The 18,960-nt window shown below is 34.5% G+C and overlaps 1 protein-coding gene across 2 annotated transcripts in view; it reads left to right on the forward strand.

The window, feature by feature from the left end:
- The window catches only part of LOC113510750 (tyrosine-protein phosphatase non-receptor type 9), a 50,951-nt gene extending 32,612 nt beyond the window's left edge, over positions 1–18,339 (forward strand). For both annotated transcript variants that reach the window (XM_052896241.1, XM_052896240.1), the window contains exons 5-15: positions 5,190–5,398; positions 6,763–6,878; positions 8,490–8,613; positions 9,223–9,299; positions 11,076–11,259; positions 13,187–13,350; positions 14,047–14,276; positions 14,738–14,871; positions 15,451–15,527; positions 15,691–15,848; positions 16,247–18,339. In XM_052896241.1, coding sequence (XP_052752201.1) covers positions 5,190–5,398; positions 6,763–6,878; positions 8,490–8,613; positions 9,223–9,299; positions 11,076–11,259; positions 13,187–13,350; positions 14,047–14,276; positions 14,738–14,871; positions 15,451–15,527; positions 15,691–15,848; positions 16,247–16,318 — 1,545 coding nt within the window. In that variant the 3' untranslated portion in view covers positions 16,319–18,339. The remainder of the gene's footprint in view (positions 1–5,189; positions 5,399–6,762; positions 6,879–8,489; positions 8,614–9,222; positions 9,300–11,075; positions 11,260–13,186; positions 13,351–14,046; positions 14,277–14,737; positions 14,872–15,450; positions 15,528–15,690; positions 15,849–16,246) is intronic.
- Positions 18,340–18,960: the final 621 nt, after the last annotated feature.

An 18,960-nucleotide genomic window follows, 5' to 3' on the forward strand; every position in this document is an offset into this window, starting at 1 on the left:
ATAAGCATTTTTTTTATTATCTCATCTTTAATCCTGTTTTGTCAAATTTAATCAAAATTTATTTAGTAATTTAGTCGAAAAGTTGAATTATTCTTCGAAATGTTACGATTTCGGCCAGTGTTTAATTTATGTAGGAATAGATTGATCAAAGTGAAGTGATGAGATCTGTTTGAATACTCTTTTCTTTATTAACCATAATGGAAAACTTAATTTACAAACGTTTTTTCTTTTATGTATTTATTACACTTGACAATTGTTCAATTCAAATTCCACATTGAATTAGTAATTTTTTATTAAATAAAATAATATTATAAATAAATGACCAAATTCGTCCAGCTATTCTAAGGTGATACGCTTACTGGACAACTGCATTGAATTTTTATTGAAATAAATATAGAAACTTTTTATTAATATAAATTTATATATAAAATCATGCTCGTAGTAATATTCAAGGCCCACACAACAATTTTGACGCTTGTAGGGTGCAATATATAAGTGCAATGACCTCTCACCCCTAGTTTTCTTACCGTCCAGAGTCTCACATTCACCCGTAAACTCGTTTTGATATATTCTTACTTATGCTTTATGTTCAAAATACATATTAAGCATAAGTAAGTACCTAGTTCGATTACTTGGACAATAATTTTAATTTGATTTCTAAGATAAAACCGTGATATTTAATGAATTTGCTTGTTGAAATGAGTATGATCGTTTTCGCTGTTGGTTTTCGTTCAGTTTATCAATAATTTTCATCTCTGTTCTCTTAGAATAAATTCCTTTGTTCTTACAAAACACAATCTATCGACTCAAGGTTCTTTGAATGCGGTGGGATAGAGTTTAATTTAAAAAAAATTATGTACATGAACCCATACTATTTTATTTACTAACAGCAAATCTTGCTGCCAAATCAGCTGTACTTTTTTATGAAATTGTTTCTACAACCTTTATAGTACTGTGACTAGTGTTTTGGCCTATACACACTATTGATGTGTCATACTCGTAATGACATTGAAAAGTAACTTTTTTTTTACAACTCAGGGGGCAAACGAGCATACGGCTCACCTGGTGGTAAGTGACTACCGTCGCCCATGATCCACCCACAACACTAAAGGCATTGTAGGTGTGCTGTCGGCCTTTTAAAAAGGAAATGTTCTTGAAGGTTAACTTAAAATAATATTAAATTATCTCAAATTTTCAGTTGTATTTAAGAAATAATAATAATTTTGATCTAAAATGTATTTATTTTATTTTACAATTATCGAAATTTTACCAGTACTAAAATAATTAATCTGACGTATGGTAGGTGACAAATACACAAGGCCAATAAACAAGTTTTTGATCAACTGCTTATTAGTGCGTATTTGTATTTTTATACGTGAATGGATAAATTAGTAGTTTATAGCGGAAATGATTAGTGTTTATAGCACTTGAATTACGTTATTGGAGTAAGGTTTTATCGAATGTTAGAACTTAATTCTTTAAGTAGCCTCTAGTTTGCTCTTTTTATTGATTTAAATATTATGCAGTCCATTTATCAAGTAAATTGTTAATTAACTCTTGATATCACGTAATCCTAATAGTGTAATAACAATAATAGAATTACGTGACATTCTACGGTAAATTTTATCAAATCAGGATCGGATATGTAGAAAAGGAATAATATGAATAAAACTACTCATTGTGTTTATAATATTTTTTAATTTTATTTACTTGAATTTGAATTGTATCAAATTTTAATAATATTTTGATGTGGTATATTTTATTAAATTTTATTGAATTTCTTTATCAATGTACAAATTGAAGAAGAGGACAATCATGTCCTCTTATCTTAATAAGACGCATGTTTCTTTTGTTACAAAGTGATATAAGAATCATTTATCACGACAGTAAAATATCTTCTCGTCTAATTCCCTAAGGATTAGTGTAAGTCGAATATAGATTTATGTTAGGCCTAATGAATGAACGTGGACATATAATGTTTTAATGAATTGCGTAATTACAACAGTTGTTATTAGCAATTTATTTGTAATTTTTACGAAAATATAGGAATAATATTGAAAATAATAATTTAGTTTTTTAAATATCTCTTTACACATAATTCAAGGCAATGTTGAGTGAGGTCAGTTGACTAAAAGAAATCGAATAAGGAAATAAGCAAAAAAATGTGGGAGGAAAATAACTATTGATTTGTATCTCAATAGAATGCTGTCGAATTTTTGATTTGTGAAAGTGTAATAATACAAGTTGGTAGGTATGGTTGGTAGTACACTGTAAGGGGTTACAGTACATAGTATCCCCAAGGTAATATTATTATGTTTTCATCAAATATTTGTTTCTGTTCTAATTTTTGTTCTAGTTTAACCCTTTTTTTATCATTCTAAATCGAAATTCTAATTCAGAAGTCTATTCACTCATGTACTTATGCAGAAATGTCAAGTAATGCTATATACAATCTCTAAATTTATTTAATATCAATTTATGAACTGATTAATATCTAATATCTAAACCTTTTTGCCAAGGGTATTATGGCTTAGGCCTCGCAATTTATTAATATTGTGGGATACGATAGCTTTATAGCTGCTTCACATTCGACGCTCAGTAATATAAACATTGCGCTACTCCAATTCCAGTGGGCCTATACTCCCCACCTGACTAATTTAGTAAAACCATAATGTATTACCTTCTCGTGAAGTAATGGATGAAATGGAGCGATTTACGTATTTTTCTTTCGTGAGATAATATTGTTTAGGTTCTATTATAATGCTTTTATTCTGAATAAAAAAAAAAATATTTTATTAAATAAATAAAATAAAAAAGGCAAAATAATTTACAAATTCTGGTTAGTCTGTTGATTTGAATTTTGGCTAGCTGTAACAAATCATCCGGTACCGTTTGTTATAAAGCATCTCTTTTTTTTAAGTCTATTAAAATTAATAAAAACCCGTGTTATATTCAACAGCAAAATATTAATGAATATGAATATTTGGTATATGAATATTTTGTTTTAATGATAAAATGTTCAACAGTGACGAGGAGCGGTGTCGTAGCTAAGATTTCCATGTCGCGTCCTTTCTAAAGCAGAGCTCATTTTACCCCTGAGTGCTTGTAGGGCGGCCGACCCTGAATATTTATAAGGCAAACTCCCACTCTTCTCGCTAATACGGATTTATTATCAAATTCTGTCCTTTATACTGGAGATACTTCGAAGAAATCGGTTTAATGCGTTTCTATTTTGTATATTGATGTCTATGTATATTAATTATATTTGTATCCAAAAATATCCTATACGCGATCACGTTATATAAATTACGGTACACGAACAAGGAAATGTTGGAGTATCATTTTAGTGTTATGATTTTATTTAATCATGTACATGTTGTACAGGTATCTTTGTTTGGTTATTAAAGTATATTTGAATCTAGTTATGTAGAAAACGGCTATCTCTTATGTCTATAATAGAGAGCTGTTTTCTGCATAACTAGCTGTATTTATCAAAATGAATACTGTGTCCACGTATTTATTTTATTACACGGTCATTTCATTATCTCCTCTAAGTTTGTCATTTTGATTTTATTCTTTACTCGTTCTACAATAACATGTTTACTCACTTGTTAATGAATTATCAGGAGTAGGTATGTACTACAAATATGTATATATGTTGTTTAAGAAAAACTTGCGATTGTCACGTGTCTGTTATCGACGATTGGCACTCCCTCACTCGTCAACATTATCATAACAACTCATTAGCGTTCCACCGCTGGACACGTGTCTCTCTCTATAATGAAGTATATGAGCGTAATATAACCACCCTCGTCTTGTTTGGGTCTTTGGTTTGGGGTTTTTTCTCTTGCATGGATATATTGTGGCTTTATTCCCCTATAACTAGTAGTCTACGCGTTTCATTGTTAAAGTTTTGTTTTTATTGTAACAAATAATATTGTTTTATCTAATCAAAAAGTATATTTTCTCACCAAAGATTTTTTATGGATTCACCATAAGTTATGTTTTAGTAATTTTTCTACATTTTAGTAACCTCTCTTAATTGCGCTCTGACGACAGTTAGAGACGAAATTGTGTGATAACACATTATGTTCTTATTTCGTTTCCACATTGAGATGTCAACCCCTGGTAGTAATATGTTAAATTATCCGTCCTCGGACCTATAAATAAATTAACACCTAGTAATTATAGTATCTGTGTCGTGTACATAATGTGCTTTCTCTCTAGTGAGTCTATTTTTGTCATAGTCAACATGTTATTTGTGTCGCTGCACCGTGTCTGTGTCACACTGGCTCACCGCTCACCGTCGCCTGCCACCCATGTAAAAACTCTGCAAAACTTTTCACTAGCGCCTGAACTGTATTATTTCCTCTGAATTGTTCTTTTGCAATTTTCATAATGTAACAACTTTTAGATACTCGTATGTAAAATGAATGATTTGAAGGGATTAAATACAGTTTGCAATGTTCAGTACCATTTTATCTAAACCATCAATTTTAGTTTTTGAACTCTGTAATATCACAATGAAATATCGTCTTTATATGGCTATACTATTGTACTGTTCGTTGCGTCATCCATTCTCGTTACACTTTAATTACATGTTTGCTAGTTGAACATCTTGCAGTTTACCTACTCTTTACAATGCTATATTATTAATATATTATAACAATGATACAGTTTTAAGAAGATACTGACTTGAACCTTAGTTTACACAATAAAATGTAGTTAGAACGACTTACAGCTGTAATAATATTATGACGTCCGCATATGACATGAGTTCTCAATGTCTTGTTTGGACCTATCTTATATGTTCCACTGTTAGGCTGGTCTTGAAAATGTCTACAATGTGTTTTATTATTTATTTCTTTCTTTTTTCTTCCTTATTTTATTTAATAAGCAATCATGACATGTTATAAAATGAAATTAGATAATTAAAATAAATATAAACAAACATTTGTACAGCTTGCCTCCGACGGGAAGTTCACCCTCATATTATAGAATCTGGGACGGTCGCGTATAGCGCAGTTTCAGAGTTGTTTCCTCCACAAACGCCCAGGTTATGAAATGAGCACCATGTCGATGTTTTTCGAAGAGACCACATGGCAACCGAGAAGATATCGCGTGTTATAAAATAGATATGAAGACGTAATCTTCAATGTGTATTAACATATAAAAATCCATTGTTACAGGGTGGCTACCCGGCCAAGCTGAAAAAGGTGCTAATAGTGACGGCGCCGCTGTGGTTCAAGGCGCCGTTCGGTATCCTCCGGCTGTTCGTGCGTGAAAAGCTGCGTGAGCGCGTGCACACGGTGAGCGCGCCGCAGCTAGGCGTGCACGTGCCGCGCGCCAGCCTTCCTAAGCAGCTCGGTGGCCAGCTGGAGCCCGATCACGCCGCCTGGTTAGTTATTACATACCTTCAATATTGATACCCAAACAAAAACACGTCACATGTTGGCGTCTTAACTACCAAACAATAATTTTGTCATTCTCAATTATTATTTTCCGTTTGACTTGTGCTGGGTATATTCGTAAAATATTTTTCCTTACAAATAACACTTTACGGATTATAACGGAATGTTCTAAATCAGTGAAACGAAAAAACTTTCCCCAAGAAAGTGGGTCAAAGAACGACCAAAAATTTTAAGCTTCCTTTACTATCTTGACAGCTGGACAAGCAGGTTTTGAAAAAAATTATTCATCTTTACTGGAATAACACTTGTTTAAAAGGAAGTTAGTGATTCCCATTTAATTCTGCGAAAATTGATAAGTTTTTTAGGATATTACAAATTTTTAGGAAATTTGTAATATCCTAAAAAACTTATCAATAATCTAACGAGAAAATCACCTTAGAAATGCTGCAAGTGTTATGGAGTCCTTTGGGTTGGGTACGGATCGTAAATACGTATATTATTTTGATTAATAATTAATTTAAATTATTTTTTTATCAAAACGTTGTATACCATGTTTTATGCATTAAATTTCTCGAATATTTATTAGCAATAAAAGGTACTGTAAAGACCACCTATCTAACGAGATGACTTCTTATACTGTATTTATGGCTCATATGATCATATAATGCATATTCACGTTATCCGTACCACATTCGAGACTGCAAACGTAGGTATAGTACGTACTATAACTGCGATAAATGCACTTATTTTGAAATGCGTTTTTGTTGGATTTCTATTCTCTGTATGTACAATTTAATATGAAATAGGTTTTCTTCAAATTGCTTATATAATGCTGAATAAATTTTAAAATAACCCAATGGAGTAGCATACAATAGAATGCATAGTAAATTATTGTTTATTCAGCATTTGGAAAAAAAAAGAAATTGTCTTGAAGAATTGCTTACGATCTGTGCTTCAAGTTAATATTTTTTTATAACTTGTTAGATGCAGCTGATTATCCACCGCGAACATATTCATGCAATTTTATATGCATGAATTTATATTGTAACATTATTGTACACACCTATACAAGTTCTCTAGCTGCAGTATTACATCATAACGCGTTGAGGAAATGTTCATTTCAGACGGATTTGTGGATTTAGACTAAGCAAACGAATCCCCCTTCTTCATCTATTCTACATAGTCTGAATGGTTAAAGAGTGTATTCATTCGATAGTCTCCTGCATTTTGCAAATAATTTGGTCATTGTACTTATGTTTTTCAGTTGATATATACACGCAAATGCTTTTGGTGGCATGTATTGTTGTTTGAATTGTAATAGGTATAATTAGAATTACGTTGTTTATTTCAGGTTGGATCACTGTAAAAATTGCTATACAAATAATCTCCAGAATTCAAAGTTGGACGGCGGCACCATTGACGAATATGTAATCAGCAATCACATACCAGTGGTCAAACCACAAAATGGTGAGTTGTATACCATGTCTGTTTTTGTGTCATGTTATTAATAAAAGCGAGTATAAATTTGTGGGTGGTATTTTTTTTTATGTAATACCATATGTAAATAATAGATGCTTTTGTATTTTTTTTTAATGGATGATAATGGAATGGTAACCCCACCCGCGCTATCGGTATACACTGGCGGGGCAACAGTGAAGAATGATAGGTAAGGATAATGTAGGTCAGTTAGCCCATCGTGACGAATTCAACAAAAATTGTTCACGATGGTTTCCAGGGGGATCCACGTGGTGGTCGACCTAATAAGGTATATTGCTAGCTATGGGGTTGTCAAACTCCATTGCTAACAATTCTTTTCCCCCTGATGCTTTTGTATTGTATTATCTATTATACTTAAATTAGATTGTTATGCTTCTTTGAGTTGTTAAACGAATGAAAAATATTTTGAAGTAACTTGTTCAAGAAAAAACCTGGGATTTCGTTTTATATTTACCGTCTCGGTGTAAATTGTGAATTCTATTCCCTCGTATCATATCGATTTATCTTACGGTCGATTCGTTCCGTTTTTTCCTTCCGGAATTCTAAAATAGCTACAGTGTTATCATTCAGATATTTATTTATAGAATCTACACATAAAAAATTGTGTTTGGAAATATTTCAAGCGTATAGAGTAATAAAGAATATCTTATAAGTCAATATTGTGTAACAACATTTTTTAAAACTATAATAAACAACCTTGGACATATAGCACCATTAAACCAGTATAACAAACAATTATGTTTTATGGGATATAAAAAATAAATTTACCTACTTAAATACTATTTGTAAATGCATATAAAACGTCCAAATCAATATAAACAGGCATACTAATGAATGCAATTGTTTGCGGAGTTCGAAACCGTAATTATCAGAAGATAAAATAGTGTGTTCTTAGTTTGTCAATGGAAATACTTTACTGATAGTGTATCACTTAAATGTTGGCTCATAAAATAGAACCCAAAACACAAACATATCTAGAAATGCGAATTAAGGATATTTAACACATTTAGATTTTTATCTATTTTTCATTTAGAAACAAGCAGTTATATACAAGGATTGTTAGTTATTGAAATTATTGGAAAATTGCCACACTGGTTAAAACAAAAATGCGTGTTTCAAAATATTTCTGTAATATATACTAGACGAAAAAAATCTTTATAATAACGATAGGATAATAGCACTGTCTCATAGTTGAACACTTATACTGAGTTTGCTTTGATGCCAACAAAATAGCGGAAAGCATAACCGTAGCCTTTCACCGTGCATAAATCCACGGTAGATACTAGGAATCTTCTGTGATTTTAGACATCGGTTCATATGATAGACAGTGCGGAAAATAGTGCCCCATTTACATATAATTTTTTCGTGTTTCGGTATGGCTGGAGGATCATTGTAAATCTTAAACATAAGAAGTCAAGCCCACGGAAGGGGCAACGTATGAGGAGTAATAGGTATTATGGTATAATCCAGATGTCTATCATAATTTTTTCTGTTCAATGGTCACCACTTCCCCACAAATTGTTCGTCAGCTTATATGTTCTTAATAGTATAATTGTGACATAATATATGGTTTGTCCATAGGTATAATAGAGCACGAAGTCGGATGTGACATGACAAGTGACCGCGCGGCTCGGCTCGGTGACAACGGCACAGACATGCACATCAGTGGCGACCCGCCGTACACCTGCGACCCCAGCCCTCTCAGGTACTTTTATAATAGATGGTTATCCTGCCTGTGCTATTGGAATACTCTGTCGGGGTACAAGTAAGGGATGATAGTGAAGAATTCGCTTGGAGTTAATCACAATAGTTTCCAAGGCGAACCGCGTAGAGATCGATCTGTTCCTGAAGGTATATTGCTAGCAATGGAGCTGTTCAACTCAATATTTAGACTGGATACAAGTTATCTATAAATTGATTCTCAAATATTTTTTGTAATTTTGATATATATATATATATGCAAGAAAGACTTGTAAAGAAAAAATCGTAAATTTATAGTTATATTACAAAAAATATAATGACAAACTCATGTAGGGATTGTTCTATGAGTGTTCAACAAGACTGTCGTATAAGGCGATTAAGGGAACAAAAATCAGTTCCTAAGTGCAGAATAAGGAAAACTGAAAATAGAATAATATGTATAGAAAATTTACTTATCATATTGAACCGAATAAAAATATATTTCCATGGCTTTCGAATCAAGGATGGATGGGATGGGATCAATGTAACTTATTCACATTTTTCTCGTTCGAATTGTTCCGTAACATGAAAGTAAAAATAGGGAGATTGTAAAATGTTTTCTTTCCGTTTGCAGGCACACACACGGGTTCAATGGTGATTTGAAGGGCAGGCATATAAATTCAGGAGATGAAGACGACTTAGACTTAAGCAGTAAGTAAATATTAATAATAATAATGTACGATAGTCATTTACATATATACATGACATTTTTTTTATTAAATAATAAATTACATTTTTTAAACGCGTAGTTGAATGTCTAATAGTTGTCTTAAAATTCTATTAAATTTAATCTTTAAAAAAATACACTACAAATATTGACTATATTTTGTCAATCAAATATAAATTAACTTGACGGAAAACCTATTCAAGATTTCCTAAAGGTATTTACCATCATCATAAAGTTAATAAGAAATTAAAATTAGAGAAATTCTCTATTATATACAACTAAAGTCATGCATTAGATTCAAATTGGATAATAATATGTTAGCAGGGATCTATATACATATAATCCGGAGCGTGTGCTGTCACTCAGTACGGTCGCGATGCTCTTAACAAATAACAAAACACAATTTTTATGTACAACAAAAAAATAAGAAATGTATTTCGTTTGCCGTGCGCTGCGGTGCGAGTTATTTTTATATCTTTTCTAGGGCGCACTTTGCCGTATGTTTCGCGTGACCTCGAATATATTACCTCTATAAAACCGTAATTTGGATTGTTGGTTGGGTTTGGGTAACAAGAATTACTCAGTGTCTTTTTAAGACGGCCTTTGTTGGACCATTTCTTTAACATCCCTCGACATAGTTTATTGATGACTTGAAGCGTTAAATTCGAAAGAAACCTCTTTTTTTATTTTGTTGACAGCGCAGTAGATATGACAGATTTGATAATAAATTCGTGTTTGTAGCTTTTGTAATTTTTATATATTATTAGGATTTAAATGAATTGCAATAAAAGAATATCCGGTATGTGTAAACAGTATTTATATTTTGATTTAAAACATTATAAATGGGCCAGTACTTTGATCGCCAGAAATTTGCAACTTTAGGTATTTTTTTTATTTTCACATTTACATGTTCATAAAAATTGATATTTTTAACGATTATGTGTTTTGGAATCGTACAGTATGCACGTTGATGTGAAGGCGACGTCGTAAAATGCATTTTATTGAAACAATAATTGTTGAAACATTTTCAAGGTGTCCACAATGCGTTTTATATTAATGACGTTATTGTTGAGTTCTATATGATTAATTTTGTTTTATTTATCGTCGCATTACGACTCGTCGCGTGCGTGATTATGTACACTTGTTATATATTTGATTTTATTTAAGTAGAATGTTTTTGCTCAAATACATATGTAGTAGGTATGGTCGTATAATCAGAGTCAAGAACTTTAGATAAAACTAAAGAAACATTCATTGACGCATAAATTATTTCATGCGCTTTTAATAATGACTTGATTTTTTAAATATATAAGAAAAAAAAATTAAAGTTTATATGTATCATTTGGTAAACCAGGTAACGAGTGTACCTAGGAGTAGTTTATACTATAGACCTAAAAATGCATTTTACTAATATATACTAAACAAGGAAAGAGAGATGATGAGCTGATTTCTACAACTGTTTTTTGTTTGTAGGATTTAGAGAGAAAAAGGATTTACATTTACTATAGCTTAAGTTTTTAAATATAAAATTATTTTCGCATCTTTTTTTTTGCAATGTGATTTTCAATTTGGAGCTCTTTATTATGTAATGAGAGGGACATCTATAGAATAAATTAATAGTAACTTGTAAAAAATTAATAAAAAATATAGAAATAAATTTCTCAAGCACGGAAATAATTCCTGGTACAAGCATGTTACGTGTTTGGATGGAAACGGTCGCGGTGAGGTGAGGTGTATACGTTGCGGCGGTCGGTGTGCAGGTCGCGGCGCGTGGTCGTCGGGCGAGGGCTCACCGACGCTGTCGGACGAGGAGGGCGCGGCGGGCGGCGGCGAGAGCGCGGGCGCGCTGGCGGCCCGCGTGCGCGCGCTCGGCCGCCGCGGCCTGCACGCGCACTACGACGACATCCGCGCGCGCGCGCCCGCCGGCACCTTCCACCACGCCAAGTCAGTACCCGCCACCTACTCACCAGAGGGAGACTTTGTACAAAACTCGATTGCTTGGGTACCTCTGTCCCATTCGTGTTTCAACCGTGCAGCAGTTGTGTTTGCATGGCTGTGTTTCGGTTTGAAGGGTGGGATATGGCGTGAATTTACTGGGTACAGAGGAATAACACCTGAGTCCTCAGGAATGGCAACGCATGGGGGTATCATGGGCGAAACACTACACCCTGTTATGTCCGTGGTACTGCTCATGTCTATAGGCGACGGTTACCACTTTCCATCAGGTGGGCCGTCAGCTTGTTTGCCATTCTAAGTTGTATAAAAAAAAAAAAAACTGTGTTAGTTTTTTTACACTTACTATCAGCTCCACCTCCACGCGGTTCCTCCTGAAAACCATTGTGGTTCATTCTCTACGAATTCTTCACAGTGGGCTAACTGACCTGCCTTCACCCTCACCTATCATCTGTCACTGGTGCCTCGTCAGCATTCCACTTTCACCAATTAAAAAAAAAAAAACTTTTGTTTGAATGTTATTAATTTTTTTTTACATTTACAACTAGTGCTTAAATTTTTGATATTTGTACTATTATTGACATTATATGATTTGCAATAGCTCTCTTTGTACTGCTACAGTTCGCCAAACAAAAAATTTGCATGCTAACCTTAGTAAAACATGTCAGAACTGTAATACTCAGTATGTATCTACTACACACCCATGTTTATGCAAATAAATTTATCTTTATCTTTTATCTCACTCGCTCATTGTACTCAGCCCTCATTGCTAACCAATAGGTTTAGCATTCCAAGTTGCATAAATTAAAATCCATAAAACTAATTCGGACTAACTATATCAATGTACATTTTCGAAAAACATAATTTTTAATAGATTTTTTTCAAACATGCTTGGAAATGTGAGCATTATTTTGACAATCTTCTTCGAGATAAATCAAAATTGCCATACTGGTCAAATACATGCGGGCAGCGGCCGGTAAAAGTTGTATGAAAATCCATATCTTAAATTACTATGTAAACTCATATCTGTCCTGTAATTTAAAAATAAAATGACCTTTTACTTCGAAACATGGCTACCAAGGAGGTAACTAATAAAAAGGTTTTATTTAAATTTCGAACTGGCTTGCAATTAGAAAGCTGTTTATTGAAAAAAAAAAAGGAACATTATGGCGCCTGAAAAGTTATTATTGGTCGATATTCGTCATCGAACTTAAAAAGTAAAATTGTGTTTTTGATTTCCGCACATTGTTTGAGAAAAGTACTATACAAGCCTTGGCCACAACTAGGCATTGATGGACTCACGTATGTGTGCCTCGGCTACGCCTCGGCCCACATTTGCATGTTCGTCCATCAATGTCTCAGTTGCTGGCCGCTGCAGTAATGTACTATAATTTATAATAATGTACTATATCATGTCAAAGTAATGCTCACATTTCCAAGCATGTTTGAGAAACGTATTTTTTCATTATCTCTGCTCCATTAAATTGCTAAAGCAATCCGAAGTGGGCTTAATGATTAAATGACAAAGAGTCCGTATAGCATTACTGACACAATAAAATGATAGATGGAAGTGTTTGTAGAACAATGTTGCCACTCTTATTCTATATATTCTTAATATTGTATATACATTCACTTATAATGTTCGATTCACCAATCATGCATGACGGTGTCCTATACATACTACAAAAATATTGATTTTCGAATCCGAATATTTTTCTCTTGGAGTGATATTTAAGTTCTTATTAAAATGTTCTAAAATAATAAAAGAATTTTATTGATACTTATCCCCAAATCTATTCTTATTATGCTTTTAATAAATAAGCTAACAATTCCCTGACAATTCTGTTAATATAATTTTACTATACGATTTTGGATAGTTAAAAGGGGAAGGATTAAATTTAAAATTTGTCCTTTTCAGATTGCCGAGTAATCTAGCCAAGAACCGTTACACGGACGTGTTATGCTACGACCACTCGAGGGTGATACTCTCGCAGTCAGACCCCGACGACCCCACTACGGACTATATTAACGCCAACTACGTTGACGGGTACAAACAAAAAAATGCCTTCATATGTACACAAGGTATGTGGACATTTGTTTAGTAAATATTTATGTTTAAGTTTCAGTATTTTACAGACTTTTATATTAAGAGCTGATACTGGATTATTTGTCTGTTAAAACAAAGCAATTGATTTATCTAAAAATTGTTCTGTTAGCGAACTGAAACGTTTATTATTTGTTAACCTTAATTGATTGTCATTCTAAGTTGCATAATAAAAAAAAAAAAATTATGTCGTCAAAAACTCTTCCCTGCCTGCCTTCCTCTTATAGGTTGTGAGGGTGTGTGAGTGACAAAGTTTGCGTTTAACGAATAATTTTATGAAATGACGAGCGTGCGTTTTATCCTTATATGCGATACTCTCAACATGTATGCAAGTCCAGGCGCACACTGATTAAGTTCTGAATAGGACATGAAATTTTAAATCTCGATCCTAATTATTTCTCAATTTAATTATTACATGTCTGCTAAAAATAGAATATAATGTTTTTAAGGTTTATGCAGTTACCATATGTGAGGTTTTTATATTTGGTCATAACTTCTAACTGGCTGATGGCATGTGGATGTATATATTATAATCCTTACATTATTCCGAATGACACTAGCTTTATTTTAATAGTTTTTGACAGGGTAGTCGTGTTTTTTAATTTGTGGAGCAACGTATTTTGACTCTATTATTTTGTGAGTCATGTTTTGACCGCTGATACCAACCGTCGCAGGTCCGCTGCCGAAGACGTTCGGCGACTTCTGGCGCATGGTGTGGGAGCAGGGCACGCTGGTGGTGGTGATGACGACGCGCACGGTGGAGCGCGGCCGCGTCAAGTGCGGCCAGTACTGGCCGCTCGCCGCCGGCGGCCGCGTGCAGCACGGACACCTCGCCGTCACCACCGAGGCCGTCGACCACCAGGACGACTACATCGTCTCGCACCTGCTGCTCACCGACGTCAGGGTACGTACCAGGGATACGTGTGGTTGCGTTGATACTGAATTAAGTGGATATCGCATCTATACGTAGTATGCGTTAATTTTGACCAATGTAATCTAATTCGGGCTAGAGTATGTAGAATGAGTACCAGATTATTGAGGATCGGAGAGTTACATAATACAATACGATAGTGGAAGCGCAGATAGTTAATCAGATAGATTTGTTGAAGTATGTTAAAGTATTAAATATGCTAATGTAACAGTAGCACTGCATTGAGCCTCATAGCATTAAAAATCGTTGCGCCAACTGTCGGCTGATTTGTTCTTATTGTATGGAATTCTGATATAATAATAAGATACATCAATTTATAATTTCATATCTATCCATTTAAATTAAATCGTTTTCGTCTAAACCTCTGAAGTCTAGATGTAGGTAATCTGTACATAGAGACCGTATCGTTTGTTCACGGTGCGCTGTGTGTGCAGACGGAGCAGAGCCGGCGCGTGTGGCACGGCCAGTACACGCGCTGGCCGGACTACGGCGTGCCCGGCGCCGGCGCCGCGCCCGTGCTGCGCTTCCTGCAGCTCGTGCGCCGCGCGCAGCACGCCGCGCTCGCCGAGTACGTACTGCGCACGCATACGCACACCACGCACGCACGCATACGCACACGTGCACGCTAGTCAGCCAACTATATTGTATTTTTTTATACTACGCAGATGGCAAACAAGTATACAGCCATGTATGCATATACTTATACTAAAACTACGACTACGTATAAGTACAACACACGCACACGCACACGCACACGCACACAAGTCAGCCAACGATAATGTATTTTTTTATATCACACAGGTGGCAAGCAAGTATACAGCCTTGTACATGTACACTTATACTAAAACTATGACTTCGTATAAGTACAGTAACACTGAGGTTATCGTCATATTAGCCATTATGTGTTCAATGCGGAATATATGCTTTACCCATAGACTACTGTAAGAAATGGTTCTGAGCCACACTGCATGCACTGACTACTTAAAATGAATTTTAACAGTGACATGATAAAAAAAAATGTAATTTGACAAACGATCAGTAAACATCAATCAAAACATTAATCGGTTATGAATTTATGTAATAATTTGATTCAGGCTTCATGAGATATGTTTCTTTTTTTTTTAATTTAGTTTTAATTATATTTCAGCCTAGGAGACGCGTGGGCGGGTCACAGTAGAGGTCCACCGATCGTTGTTCATTGTTCAGCCGGAATAGGGAGAACTGGTAAGTCACAAATTTTTTTTTTTATTTCTTATCAATTCATTTACAATATGGTAGAATTTACGTGATATTTGCCTGTATAATTTTTATGGATCTATCCTACAAATAATAAGATTTGATGGATGATGCTAAAGAAGCCAGCAGAGTAAGCGGTGTGGTTGCGCAGGCACGTTCCTGACGCTGGACATCTGCGCGCTGCGGCTGGCGCACGAGGGCGTGGTGGACGTGCGCGGCACGGTGGAGCGCGTGCGGGCGCAGCGCGCGCACTCCATACAGATGCCCGACCAGTACGTCTTCTGCCACCTCGCCATCCTCGAGTACGCGGTCAGTATCGCTGTCTGCAGTACTGTACACTAGCCCTCCTCTTACGCGTTGTATCTCAATTTTCCTTCGTGCAGGGTACGCTCAATACCCTACGCGACTCATCTTACACATGATTAATTATATATAAATATATGGTGCCTAACCTAAAACTTCAGATTCTAATGATCTTTATAATCTACCATCTCAATTGAAACAAAACCGTCAATATGTACCAAACTTCTATACCGTAAGTATGAAAAAGAAAGATAGAATTGATTAAAACTTTTTAACCATCTACAGGACAGTATCCTATATTTGATAGGTGTAATATGTTTTTATTTTTCTTACAGCTATTGTATTTTAATATACGACTCGCCTTACGAACAATCAACTAATAATTTGTTTATTTATTATTACAGGTGATGCAGGGCTACTTAGAGTCGGTAGACCTGTCGGGATTCGATGAAGACAACGACGACGAGTCGGAATGAAGACTGTCGCGGCCGTTCTGCGTCTTCCTGTGAGACGCGAGCCCGCGAGCTTGCGACCTGCCAGCCTGCCGCCCGCCGCCCGCCGCCGCCCCCGCCGCTGTACGTGCAGTGAGCGAGTGACGAGTCATAGCCACAGTGAAAACAAACCACCAATACAAACCCGTGTCATATTGGATCTCAGTTCTACAGACCAAAGATCGCGCGCATCGTACAGTGTTACCGTTCCACGTTCGGCCCGCCATGGTATTGCACAAGCGAGAGATGTGTTCATTAGAATAGTGTAAGTGAGGGACAGTGTCGTGGCTACTGGGAGCCTTATCGCATCACTCATCACACGATTACAAATATTGTAACATTGCATGTCTGCGATTGAATGTCTGTCGAATCGGACCCCGCCCGTAGTGTAAGCCCTAGTGAAATCATCAAATGTTCCTGTAGCATGAATAAGAACTGGACGATTCGGAACCGATTTTGGAAGGCGACCTCATTAATTCAAGTATTTTTTTTTTCTTTTCATATTTAAAAAAATTCTTTGCAACCAAATATATTTTCCGTAATTACTTAGGAATTATTTATGTAAGAAGTATGGCTGTGTGAAGTTATTCGTCGGTAATTTATGTAGTTATGTATGTTTACATTTTATTTCAATGAAATTGTATGCCTCTAATAATATAAGTGTGGTAATTTTATAGTAATATTTTTATCACTAACAAAATTTCACGAATTTGATACTATTTTATATGTTGAGGTGCTGGTATGATATTTTATATTGTGTAAAGGTAATTCATCACACAACTCTTATTCATTGTTCACTTGCAAATCATCATAATATGGTGTGTGCATTTATTAAGATTGCTAATGTTCATCAGTATTATATGCACTGAAACATCTAGATATTGTTACAAATATCATACGGATAATTTTTATATCGATAGACTGAGTAATTGTATAATGCTCCAAAATTATACTAGTGGCTCGCAATTATGAACATTATGACTGAATCCTTTATTTATATTTAATTAATGACCATGAGCACTAATAAATTAACGCATGTAATTAATACAAATGTAAAATATTTAATAGTGAAATGGATTTATAGCAAAAGGACTATTTATTTTTCAATATAATATATGTTGCTACATATCTTTTAGATCAACAAACATAGTATGATGAATCGCCGTCCTTTCACGCAGTATACATATCGCCGTATATCCGAAGTATTTCATTCCTGTGCTCTGTACAAAGCAATACACGCACGAACCACAAACATACTGGCATTCGTCTGGGGCCCTCTTAGTTCTACACTGATGTGCAAAAATCAGTGTTGACCTGTTCCCATAGTTTCGATCAAAAATTTGCTTTTTTCTACAATGATGTAGAACAAAGCGGGTTACGTTCTCTTTTCTAGGTGTTGCGCACCTCTCGCAGTCCCGGGTTAAGACGGGCCCGCCTCTCTTACTGCACCGGTTCTGTTATTTTCGTTAAAACAGTCAAATGATAGATCAATTTTGCAGCTGTTCACATTTAAATTGATCTAATAAAATATATAAACTTTGAATTTTCATCGGGTTTCTCGATTTCTTTATCGTGCAAAAAATAATGCGGCAGCTGGGTTTTCAGTGAAACAATTGGGCCGGTGCAGTGGAAACGGAATCTCATGCTTACGATTGGCAAGATTTTTGGAGCGTTTCTAGTAATACAAGTCCTGATTCAGATTAAAATGCTTTCAGTCCTAAAATATAGTTTATCCGCAATTCGTATTTTCTTACACTAGTGCTCTAGCGCTCATCATGCTGTGGTCCGCTACAAGTGTTGTGTATACGGCAATGGACTGAATATAAATCTGGACACGGCTAAACTAGCATATTTTCTTATATAGTATATAATATTAAGAAAATTGTTAATCAGAAATAACTGTTGATTCTGTATGTGTAAATATTTAATTTTTTTTTGTTAAATCTAAATTAAACCTCTTGTGAAATATTGTGTGAAATAATAAAAAAAAAAATGTAATATATTTATATGATTCGTTTCATTTATACACAACACATCTAAAGAATATTTCGTTAAATATAAGCTATAGAAATGGGAACTATCCTTAATCTATGACGTAAGTAGATTCTGTTTAGCAAAAAATTATCGATTCGAATCGTGTTGTAAATTAATAAATACAGAAATGAAATTTATTATTAAAAAATAGATTCACAAACTGCAAAGATCCTATTATATCTTTAATATTTTTATTAGTAATATAATAAGAAACAAAATACAGAGAAATTAAATACTCATTTCTGGGCAGGTTATAGTATACTTTTCATCACGCTATGATCAATAGGAGCAGAGCAGTGAAGGGAAATGTTGGGAAAATGGGAGATGTTACTTAATTTTTAATACATTAAATATTATCGCGACGCCGAGACGGGCCGCTAGTATCTTTAATAATTTTATTAGTAATATAATAAGACACAAAACAAAACAGAAATTAAAACTCATTTTCGAAGTGCTCAATAAAAGATTAATATAATAATACATTTAAATATTATTGGATAAGTTATAGTCATTTATAAGTACATACTAATTGATATTAGTATGTAAGGTAATACACCTTTTTAGGGAATGGTAGTGTCTTAATAATGAGATCA

This window comes from Galleria mellonella, unplaced genomic scaffold (genome assembly GCF_026898425.1).
Source record: "Galleria mellonella isolate WM207_F2 unplaced genomic scaffold, CSIRO_AGI_GalMel_v1 utg32, whole genome shotgun sequence".
Taxonomy (NCBI): domain Eukaryota; kingdom Metazoa; phylum Arthropoda; class Insecta; order Lepidoptera; family Pyralidae; genus Galleria; species Galleria mellonella.